The 12,036-nt window shown below is 43.6% G+C and overlaps 2 protein-coding genes across 2 annotated transcripts; both read right to left on the bottom strand.

Annotated features, from left to right (window-relative positions):
* Positions 1 to 228: 228 nt before the first annotated feature.
* Positions 229 to 3,869, bottom strand: IL334_007547 (uncharacterized protein; the record flags this gene model as incomplete). The annotated part of the gene is made up of 6 exons (XM_062939237.1): positions 229 to 496; positions 599 to 1,875; positions 1,930 to 2,939; positions 2,993 to 3,475; positions 3,549 to 3,738; positions 3,798 to 3,869. The coding sequence occupies 6 exons, from the start codon at positions 3,867 to 3,869 to the stop codon at positions 229 to 231; spliced, it is 3,300 nt and encodes a 1,099-aa protein (XP_062795288.1).
* A 3,063-nt stretch (positions 3,870 to 6,932) lies between these two features.
* Positions 6,933 to 11,917, bottom strand: IL334_007546 (uncharacterized protein; the record flags this gene model as incomplete). Its single annotated transcript, XM_062939236.1, has 13 exons — positions 6,933 to 6,957; positions 7,043 to 7,062; positions 7,129 to 7,211; positions 7,312 to 7,607; positions 7,681 to 7,808; positions 7,920 to 8,341; positions 8,402 to 8,469; positions 8,552 to 9,018; positions 9,073 to 9,193; positions 9,266 to 9,649; positions 9,722 to 11,383; positions 11,460 to 11,533; positions 11,624 to 11,917. 13 exons carry the CDS (start codon positions 11,915 to 11,917, stop codon positions 6,933 to 6,935), a joined length of 4,044 nt encoding a protein of 1,347 aa, XP_062795287.1.
* Positions 11,918 to 12,036: the final 119 nt, after the last annotated feature.

The following is a 12,036-nucleotide window of genomic DNA, read 5'->3' as shown; positions in this document are numbered from 1 at the left end:
TCTAATTTTACAGACACCAAAGATCCAAAAGAGAACAATTATCGTCAGACTCAAACGAACACATGTTATAATGACAATTGCGAATTGATGATCGATGTAAAGTCAACCATCTGTAACGTTCTTCGTATATTTCAGGTCTCAGTACCACCTTTCTTTTCTTACAGTCTTGACGATCTACATAGTCTCAACCCCTAGCCAATCACCACTATTCCTGTGTTTATCAATTTACTAGAACATCGTGGAGCCTGATCCTCCACTAGGAAACAACACAGCATCCGTGAAGTTCTTGCCCACTCTGGCCCATTTACTCTTTGGTTGTTTCTTTTGATTCAATTCATCCATTTGAGCTTGTAATTCTCTTTCTTTAGCTTTGATATCAGCCTGTCTTTGTGCTTCTGCTTTGAGCATAACCATTTTCTTAGCTTGTTGAGCTCGTAATGCTTCGAATCGAGCTTGAGCTTCGGATTTCTTGGCGTCTTTCTCTGCTGCTTTGATACTGTTCAAGTCGGAAGAATCATTAGCGAACATTACGCTCATCTTCAACAACAAAAATCGCAGTAAGGTGCTCAGGAATTCATGATCAGACACAATTACTCACGCTTTCATTTCAATCTTGGCAGCTCTCTTACTACTTGTTCCAGTTGATCCTGAACTTATACTCGTAGCATCAATTGTCGATCTTTCAGTATTTGATCGGTATAGAGAGTTGCCTTCGAAATGATCGGTTGAAGTAGTCCCATATGAATTTCCGTTTGCTATATTGTTTCCATTCGAGGTAAGTCTAATCTCCCTCGTGGACAGATTTGAAGTCGTAGAAGTTGTGCTATCAGTCCTGACTGAGAAATGTCGATTGTTGCTTGACTTGGGAAAATAATCGATTGATGCAGAAGAGGTCGCTCTCGACAAACCTGCTGGAGAAGAATGAGAGTTTAACGTGGAGGCTTCGAGATAATATGTAGAAACGTTATTGTGAGAGTTCATGGAATCTATGGCTCTCGATTGCTGAGCAGAGAATGATTGTGGTGGTGGAGTGATCGGAGGTATGTCTGATGCCGCTTCCAAGGTTGTGAAATTCAACTTCTTCGCTCCGGAATAAGGATCGATGATAGCTTCTCTATTCTTGGAAGGGAAAGATAGATTTCGTCTAACATGGAGGATGTGATGACCTGATTGGTGGTCTTCGGGTAAAGGGGGAAGAGGTATACCTGGTCCTGAACTTGATCGACTGTCCATCATTGAGGAAGATAAGTCTCGGGTTGGTAATAACCAGGATTCCCTCATCGATTCGGCAGGGGTGGATGGGTAATTGGAAGTTACGTCAGAATTGGTAGGACTGGAGGGTCGATGGAAGCCTCCAGCAGGATGTGACGAATCTGGCGTTTGAGGTGCGGTAAAAGGTCGAGATGAAGGCATGTGTGGTGGGGGCATAGGTAATCTGAGGGGATTTCTCCTGGGTGGAGCGGGAAACAGCGAAGCTGGCTCCATAGAGTCTTGTAAAGATGGGCTATGCTGAGAAAAGGTTTCAGACAATTTGTGAGACACAGGAGCATTCACGTCAAGTGCCGCGAGCAGAGCGTTGACTTGATCAGCCGAGTCACCATGATTGTCTCCCTGGACATCTGTGGCAGGCTTGTCTATAGAACTAGGTTCGAGCACGTCCGCGGGGACCGTCAGAGAATCAGCTCTTGCTCGTCGGTAAGGTGTGTCATCATTGAGACTTCCTCGCGGACCGGTAGATGGGTTTGAACTGCCAGAAGGTTGTTGGTATGTCCCAACGGGTGTCACATCGGGTCGGCCAGCAAAGCTACCGCTTTCTGAGTTCTGCGAACCGGAAGGGCCTTGACGTTGAGTTCGCGCAGCTGCATTTTTGGCCATCTGCACTTATAATCAGCAACGGTCATCTTTCCAGCAAGGTCTTCAAGAGCTTACATGAATCATGTTCAATGCTCTGACTTGGAGACATTGTTCACCAGCCAATGTGGCTATTTCGTAGATACCGACAGCGACATTAGGCTCCAATCTCTCATGAAGAGCATGCACGACAAGCTTGTTCAGTCGATCAATGTTGTATTGCTTGGCAAGGAATAGTAAGGCTGAAATTACAGGAGCCTTATTCTGCAAAGCAGTAGATAACGAAAGAGTGTAGAAGTATTGTACGAGAGCTACGCAGACGGGGAAAGGTTCAGGAAGGGTGAGATTGGTAGGAGCCAGTCGAGCAGGTGTGAAGGATCCGAGAAGTGTATCGTTGATATCTACAGCAGCAGCAGCAGCAGAGAGGACGCCGGCGGTCTTGTGGGACAGAGCGCTTTCTTGTTCCGCGAACCATGGCCAGCGTTCTGACAGAATTTGCCTGGAACATTTTACTCTTCTTCCATCGTCACAGATTACCTCAAAGTCAGATGCTAATTTCTCTTCCAGCATTGTCAATCCAGCTTGCTGAACTCTGGCAGGTACTTCTAATTTAGGTGGTTGATAGATGCCAAAGGCTTCAAGGCAGATGACTGCCATATTGTCGAGATTTACCGCTCGTCGACTATAGTCTGATGCGAGATCGAGTTCAGTGCTTCCGAATACAACGATCTTAGCCATTTCAGGCCAGACTACTGCACGATTCCAGCTTCCAGAAGACAACACGTTTGGCTCGAGATGTCGCCAAACCATGTTTTCCAGGTTGAGAGCCCATATTGAGAAAGCGGCGGAAGATGATGCGAGATAAAGTCCGCAAAGAATAAAATGATTGCCTACGATACCACCGGTGGGGAACCGTAATCCTGGAGGTTGATGCTGACCGCGCATTGAATCAGAGTCATCGCGAAGGTAGAATGAAGGCGGAGAGACATGTTTGCTGGAGGAGATGGGTGAAACAGATGAATTGGGAGAGAGAACATCAAGTTCTCGTCGCACTTTCGCAAAGTCGTAATTCGAATAACACCATACGTCTGCGCAACAGAGTTAGCATGCCTTTGCAATCGAGAGTGAATAGGTGACTTACCGCCTCCTTCCCCCTCTTCATCGATAGAATAACTGTGTGATGATGTAGCTTTCATGTCTCCCCCTACATGAGGAACCACCACTCTCCTCTTTGAACTGGTAGCCACGCTTCTGTACGCTCCTTTTGAATGTAAACCTCCCAATTCGGGTTGGATTGTTTTTGATTCCCACAAATTCTTCTTCAGGTCATAAACGTTGATCTCGTATATCCACGAGTTGTCTGAATGTTGACCACCTGATATGACGAGTTTGCCTCTTGAGATCGAGCTGAGATGTGCGTATCTTGCCGAAGGTAGGAGAGAAGGATCTTGGGATGACGTAGGAGTAGTGTTAGGCGATGATATTCCCAAACCTATCATACTCGAGGAGGGATTGGGTTGAGGTACCCAACGGCGTGAAAAACAATCAAATAACCAAATATCATTATGAACAGACATTGGATCTGAGTCTGACATTCCACCAAAACAAACGAGTTTATTCTCCCCTAATAATATCAAATCCAGTCAGCTCCTGTATGCTAGTGGTGGTAATGGCGAAGGTTAGAATGTTTCACTCACAAACATCCATTGAATGAAAGTACCTTGGTCCAGGACCTTCACCTGCGTCTACCCTTTCCCATATTCTACTATACAGATTCATAGCCCACATCTCCGATGTCAGGCGACGTGTCTTGACTGATTTTCCACCGAATAGAAAGACTGTTGGGGGATGAGGAGCGGGCAATGGTGATATGGTGAGTGACGGTCCCTATAAGATCAGCAAAATTAGCACAGGCGAAGCACCATCGAAGCGTGTGAAAGGCTCACGGTGAGGGGAGGAGGTACATTGCCCTTCGTAGCCTCGCTCCAGCTGACGAGATGAGCGAGTCCAGCGTCCATCTTGGTTGCTGTTTTTACGTTACTGATAAGGTGTATTCGTTGATAAGAATAGAGCAAGAAGGAGGGTTCTTATTGACTTGGCAAGCTTATTATAGTGAGATGGAAATGAGATACGAATGGAGACGGGGTCCGGACGTATATGTGGAGACTGGATGCGCGATGAGATGCCGATTGCTGCTTCGAGACAGAGATGCAGGAATTTAGGAAGGTTGTTGCGGCCGTTGGGACAGTGTGATCAGGTTCAGGAAGAACGGGCGAGAACAGGTAAAAGAGATAATCGAGGGTGGATCCTTTGATATTGGCTTCTTCTCATTCACCTTGACTACCCGACGATTGGCTTTTTCTATTAAGGTTTGAATGATACCCTTGTTCTGATGGTCAATGTCGTGTGTGACGTTGGATTCCGAGGTGATCAATGGTGAGGAGAGGGTGCGAAACGGATGCGCAAGGAGGTTTTATATCAGCAGTGACGAACCGTGCAGAAGGCGAGGCGTTGAATATTGATGATTGAACGATGACTGATGTTTTGATGGTGGAAACCTTTTGATTATAGAGAAATGAGCGAATAAGAAGGGGTGTATCGTCTGAGACTGAGGTAGATCCTTCCCAGTCAGCTGAGTATGCAAAGAAAAAACAATCACAATAAGACACAACTTAATGATGATCAAAATGAATAATGACTCACTGATTTTGATCGTGGATTAATCTTTTCCTTCCCACTTCAATTTGCTGAATTACCTTCCTTTCGATCGTTGATGATGTATTTTGAGGTGAGCAAACCCCTCAATGATTATAGGGATCGCAGACCTTTTCCCTCTCTCAGCGACACAAACAGTGACAGAGCACAGCTGTGAGAAAATCGAAAATCGAAAATCGATGAGGTCCAAGCTATCGTGTCCTATCTTGATTTCGTATTCCGATGCTTCTGGCCAGAGGAACCAGTTCCAAGGACCCGGGCTGAGAGAAAATCGAAAAGGGTGAGGAATGTCCTCGAATGTGAGAGTGAACGAAAAGGACAAGGAACGAGCGTGTGTCTGGTATCTTCAAGAGAACAAGACCCAGGCGTTTCGGAATATCTTTCCTGTTGCTACCCGAATGCTTTTTATGCTCTTCTCCGTGCCTTATATGTATATAGGGGTTGAGCGGTTGAGGGTCGTCCAGGTTTCAACTTTTCGTGAATCGTGAGCAAAGATCTGTCAAGTCTTGACATCAAGCAAGGAGCCGAATTATAATCGAGGGATGAGGTCGTGAAGATGTCGACAGTAAGGGTGCAAGGGAGATGTGTAACCTGAAACGGATCTCGGTGCAGTACTGAGAGAGAGTTGAATGCGAGGACAAGGAGGGGTGGAATGAGTAGGATGTGTTTTCCAAGAAACCAGATATGGTTTTAGTATCTACTCGTATCGACCAAACAGTGGAAATCGAACCACATCAACGATCCATAGTTTCTTTTTGTATACGGACCCATCCCCAAAAACATAACATTACATTTCCAACTTTTTTCTCTGTGGTGACATGGTTCCTTTTTTTAGTGCGAAAAACCAACGGAATCACCTTTATTCGTACTCTGAGTAACTGTTGTACGACAGCTGAAGTACGAACATCAGATATTAGTCTACATATCAACAGGAAATGAACGTTCGATCGATCGTTATACCGTACTCAGGAATGAGGAGGATGTAGAAGGGTAGAATTGGGATGGTCAGATTTAAGAGTGAGGGTAAAAGAACATGTGCCTTGTTTAACGTCTTTTCCACTCTAATACTAGCTACCACTGCAAAGGATTAGAATGATGCATGTCCGTTACATTCGGGAAGAAAGTCATTCTATCCTTAAGTCAGGTTTGGAAAGTGTTACAAGCGGGAAACATGAATGAATCATACAAAGATACGAGTCGTAGTAAGCGGATTAGATAGGTGAAATAGATAATCTAGCCTAAATTCGTATCTAGAGTAACGAAAAAAAAGGGTATCAGATTTTAAGATCCCCTTTTTCTGGTTCTATCGCTTGGTCGGGTTAGCCTAGTAACTACTCGTACACTTTTATGGTAGCTTTCATAACTTCGTAGTACTGTACTTACGGTTAGTACGGAAATTCATGTTAGGTGGTAGACATACAAGCACCTAATCTTCCAAAAGAATAGATCAGGTGCAGGTTAGCTCTATATCCGCGTGAATTGAAAAAAGAGCATTGATCAAGCTCTACAGACAGACTGTCCATATTTGTCTGTCCAGAAAGCAATACTACGTGCAAGAAAGCCGAAAATGAGGAACCAGGTTCAGACTTGTTCTTCTTCGTCATTGTAAGGAACGATGCAATTCTCTTTCTTATTCGTCACATCATCATCTCCTTTCTCGCTCAAGTGATAAATGGGAGATCAAGCATAGATTCAGCTTTAAAACAAGATCAAAAATAGGGAAACTCGGTGCCGTATCTCTTGGTTCCTCTAAATTATTTCAATTCGCGAAATCTTCTATTGAAGAAAAAATCACTTTACCCGTTTAGTAATCGTTATCCTTTTATCCTTAAAGAGAACGTCAACTTAGGCACTCTCAACGAGATTCGTTCGACATGTTACCTACCATTTCGTGATCATCCGATTTTAGGGCACCAATGATTGACAAAAGGGAAATGGAAATGCAAGCGAAAGATTAGATCAGGTTCCAATTCCTTTTCCGGTCGACAAGTACGAGTATAGATCCGAATAAACGTTACGGAACAGGAATCAACTGTCATTCGTCAGGTAATAAGGATGAGAAAAAAGTCAGACTTGTTATGCACTGCTACTTTGAACGGACGCAATTATGTAGCAACAGCTGACGAGAAGTATACTAAATTAATGGGGATTCCTTCAAGCTATTCATGGATAAACACATCTCATTTTGGCAACAGCACTACTGTGCGACTATCTATGTAATCCGATGGTCATGAAAATATACAACAAACTGATATTGAAATACTGGCCGAATGGAAACGCGTTAATGAGGAACACCCTATACACCAATTTCACTCTCTGTCAAAATTCAAGGCAGCCGACTTCCCCTTGTGTGGATTCGTCATTTCTTATGCTCGTATTCGTTTATAGAACCTAACATCACAATTGAAGACAATAATCAGCTTATGGCATATTCTCGGTTGATCATACGATACCGGAGATCACAATTGGCACTCACAAAATATAAGCAGGACGAGACTGATAGCAAATACATCTAATCAGCTGAGAAAAGGAAGCAACTAACAGAGCGTGAAGTCCACTCACAACAACATCTTTTTCTTGAGCTTTAGTGACTTTTGAATCTTCACAATACATCCAACCTTTGCTTGATTTGACATAAGCGGTATCTACGATTGACAAATTCAATTCCGAATGGTGATCAGCATACATAATAGCTCTTCAAGCTAACGGTTCCGATAGTTCCGCTTCTATGGAAACCTCACTCACAATGACCTGAACTTAACGTTCCCATATGATTACTGACACCGTACAAATCATATTTGAATGGTCCAACTTGACATCTTGGATCATCTAAATCTTCTCTTCCTGTAGATTGTCTTCTTGGTACATATCGAGTAAGATCAAGTGATTTAACAGGGAAGATAACTGGTGTTTCCGATTTATCCCAGAATACTCCATTTTGAGTCGTAAACCTCTTCAATTGAATAAGTAATACTGGAGGTAGTCGAGATATCGTCAAAGTCTTAGAGGCGGTCCTAGGAACCTTACATCTTGGACAATTCCTGTTTTGTCACGGATTAACGCGCGATCACCTGAGTTGACAGTTCCGAACAACGATGATCGACTCAAACTCACCATGCATCTTCCTTTTCCATTATTTCAGCTTTGACAAATTCATCAATCAATTCCTGTACAACCACTTTTGATTTGCCTGCGGGAACTGGAAGGGACATATACATGAAAGTGTCGTAGGTGGTAGATGTCTGTGATAAAGCCAAAGTTAGTTATTATAGTGTAGATTCCGGCAAAGGCGATCAGGCTAACACCGCTTGAATTGTTTCTCCGACCAGCTCAAAGTGAAAGCTGCCACTCACTTTATGACAAGTCAAGCATTCTAATCTATTTCTATATTGACCTTGAAACAGATCAACGATAAATGAATCATTTCTCATTCTATATATTTGCCATTCTTTTTCACTTGCAACTTCGGGAGGTAAAGTTTCTAGAGCAGCTTCTCTTTCAGGTGTCATTTCCACTGGCGGTGGTTTATGTTTCACTCTGTTCAAGTCTTCATGCAAACCATCCAGGACGAAAGATAGGAATTCCTGTGAGTCGTGTTGATCAGTCCCTGAAAATTGTTGAGCAAAAGTGATGATGTTTTTCCTGAATGTGACAGGTGATAAGAATGTGTAATCTTCTTTCCACAATGCTTTCAGCAATTCTGCAAATGCATTAGCCAGATTACCTTTGGTTCCCAAAGGATTATAAACGTTGATTGAGCGCTTATATGATCCATCTAAATCGATCGCGGTATCAGCTAAGAAACCAAATGGAAAGACAGTGGTAGAAAATTTACCTAAGAAGAAAGACGTGAATGGGAATGTTGCTGATAAACATTGCAAAGTAGAATTCATGTAACATGTACTAATTAAGATGTCAGCTATTCGACGAACGACGTGTATAGCCAAACGAATGAAGTTAAAGGGGTTTCCAAATTTTAACTCACTTTCCAAGATTCTTCAATCCTGTCAGACCCAAAACGACATCGTTCCAATATCTGACTTCATCACCTTCTCTAGCTACCAAGTCTAAACCTCTTATACTACCGGATCTGACTACAGCAGGTCTTGTATCATATCGATCCATAGGCGATATAGCTGCTGGAGGAGGCTGAGGTACAGTAGCTAGAGCATGAGCTTGAGGGTAATCTACAGCTGGTCTTGGTGAAGGTGTGGGCGCATAAGCAGATCCAGAATATGTTTGACCATGTTGATCCAAGTAATCACTTCGACGTCTAGCTCCAGGTCCAGGATGTATTGACGCTTGAGGTGGAGGCGCTATTGTCGTGGTCGACGAAGAGTAATTGGAAGGTGAGCGAGTGTGAGAGGCAGATGTTGGTGCATATGATCGAGATGGTTGACCAGATATGTAAGACGAAGGTTCACCTGTCATTGATTGAGGTGCATAACCGAACTGTACGCCCTCGATATCAGCATATAGTGGAGGAACGATGGATTCTTAACTCACGCTGTCTGTAATGTTTTTCGCATAATGAGCAGATTGATAAACTGGCATTTCTCTATTAGCTCTCTTTGACGTTAAGTCGACTGAAGAGCTGGGTGAGATGACGTGATCGAGCCTAGGAGAACTATTGTGACGACACCCATCAGCGAGCCTTCGTCATCTCCTTCTTGAGTTGGATCAAGTAGGAAACGCTTACTTGGCACTGTAACCGTTAGCTTTTGGATTGAATGGTCTACCTTGACCATTCACTTGAACAGAATGACTATGTCCGTGACCATGTCCTTGAGAATTAGCATGTGCAGCAGCATGTTTTGCCGCACGCATCTTGATGAATTCTCTCCAAGCTTCATATCCACCTAAAAGCAGAACAGGTGTTCTATCTAGTTTTTTCTGGAATTCATATTCGTATATCATATCCCATAACTTTGAGGTGGGGGTCGAACCTTTTTCTTTGTTTGGCCAGTTCGTTGATTTTGAGTCATACACAACTACCAGATCGAATTTGTTTCGGTTTTGAAAGGCCTTTTGATGAGCGGTAGGTGAAAGTGATAATGAGTCCTCAAGTTTTTGTGCAGTCATTCTAGTTTCAAAGGTTCCGGATTAGTACGGGTACGACATGAAATGATGTTGTACGCCATACGCAATGACTTACCCTTCTCTCATCAATACAGTAGGATCCATCCATGCGATGTTGACCTTGGCACCTCTGGGTTCATATTCTCTGCCTACATAACCTCTTTGAAACTCTTCTTCACTCCTTACATCCAGTAACAGCATCTCTACGGCGGGATTTAGGAAATATGACCTCAATTCATCTGGAGTAACGGAATTACTGAAAGGGAACTTGGGTTTCTGGAAATTTTGAGAGTGATGTAGACCGTTGGCTGTTGTAGCAGGAGGAGCCGAATCTCGATTCCGATTTTGTGTAGAGGGTGGAGGAGTAGGTACAGCGACAGGAAATGACAGCGGTGGTGATCTTAGATCCTTCAATCCAGCTGTGGGAGCAGTATCTCTTGTCACTCCATTCGGAGCTGAATCTTTCACTACTCCGTTTGGAGGTCCAAATCTTGATTGCGGTATTGGGGCAGATGGTTTGGAAGGATGTTTATCTTTGTCGCCTTCCAAAATTGGTTCATCCGATAACAGGTCCACGTCACCCGGTAAAGTAGCTACGTTGGGTACACTTGCTGGCCTTTTCAATCCAGCTCCAGGTTCAGGTACTGGTGGCGATAAAGCCTTTTCATCATTCGGCGAAGAAGAATCTTTGGCCATAGCATCAATACTATCGGCTCGTCGAGGTGGAAGAGGTAATCCAGGTCTGTTTGAAGGAGCAGACGGTAAAACAGGAAAGTTCGGTATATCAGGTAGTTTCATCTCGGATGAATCGTCTTCATCTATAGCAAGGTCACGTTGATGAGTCACTTTAGAGGAACCATTTGGTAAACCAGATTTATCTGGTTGTTGTTTGCCCGAGCTGATAGAGGATGACCACTGGGCGATTCGAGCGTTCGCACGACTGAGATCGTCATCATCATCTTGGAATTGTTTACCGAATTCACTGAGTGAAGGGAAAGCTTTTTCGAAATCTTTCAAAGTACCTGAAGATGTATCCGCTTCATTTACCTGACCTTGAGCAGCAAGACTGCGTGAAGTGTGTGATTGTGGAATGAATGGAAGAGGGTGTCTCGAAGGAGTCGCTGTCGAGGGTTGGATGGAAGGTTTGATGTAAGATCGATTAGGGGGTGAGATTGAGGGTATGATTGGCAGAGGATTTTGATTGACGGGTGACGGGGAATTCGTCACTATTGGTGCAGTCGGTAAGGGGCGATCTCCATCGATAGGGTTTGTGGATCTTCTTGATCGTGTAGATGATCCTGTTGCAGATGGTCGAACAGTTTGACTTTGCTTTTCTTCCCTTATAGAAGGTGGTTTAACAGAAGTTGCACTGGATGGTGAAGGTATATTATGGGAACTTGATCCCGAACCACTTCTCTGTCTAGTATTTGTAGCTCTCAATGAACCCAAGTTCCCTCCAGCACTTGATCCAGTAGCATTATTATGCACTTGACTTGAAGTGGACGGTGTATGTATGGAAGATAATTGAGAGGGTTTGGCCGCGATTGGAGGGGCAGATAAATCTTTCCCGTACCGTTTGACGGGAGGATTATGATTGTGATTGGAATTAGAATTGGGATTTCCTATATCCATTCCATGACCTCCTAATGCCTTCATCCGATCGGCTATACTTCCACCTCCCCTTATATCGGGTCCAGACGGACTACGTGAAGGACCTGGACGAGGCGTTGTTAAAGAACTATATGTGGAACAAATTTGAAGACAATGAAATGTTATTACAATAGACTCAAATATGAATAAAAAGGAGCACTCACCCATTCTGTTCGACGTCCCTCTTCTTAAGTTGTTCTTTCATCTCTTTTGCTTTACCCAAGAAGATCTCATATGTCTACGATGATACACGACGGGAAGGTGACATGATCAGCTTGACCGTTTAATACTCGTAGACGAGCGATGGATGGAAGGTGAGGATACTGACCTCTTTGAAATCTTTAACTCTTTCAGTCCAATGTGGATCTGTTTTCCTCAGATCTTTATTCGAAGGATGCATCTTGCAATAAGAATAAGCTTGACAACTTCTCGTATAAGCCAGAAACATCTCTTCTTTTTTACCACTTCTTTCTGCCAATACAGCTAAATCAGCTTCATGTTTTGCACGATCAAACCATTCTTTTGGTGAGCGTGATTCCATCGGTTCATTGTAGCTTGCCATCCCTTGTAGATCCGAGAACGGGAGTGACGACAAAGGTGGTGTAGGTAGTGAGCGCGACATCTTGATGTAGGGTTGGAAGAAGTGAGGATGGAGATATGTAAATCAAGATTGATTCAAGTCATATGTAAAGCGGAATGGATCGTTGGAGAGATAGTTGGTTTGACAGTCAAATGGTATTC

Source organism: Kwoniella shivajii, chromosome 11, assembly GCF_035658355.1.
Source record: "Kwoniella shivajii chromosome 11, complete sequence".
NCBI classification, from domain to species: Eukaryota; Fungi; Basidiomycota; class Tremellomycetes; order Tremellales; family Cryptococcaceae; genus Kwoniella; species Kwoniella shivajii.
Note: the sequence above shows the minus strand (reverse complement) of the source record. Positions and strands in the feature narration are given on the sequence as shown.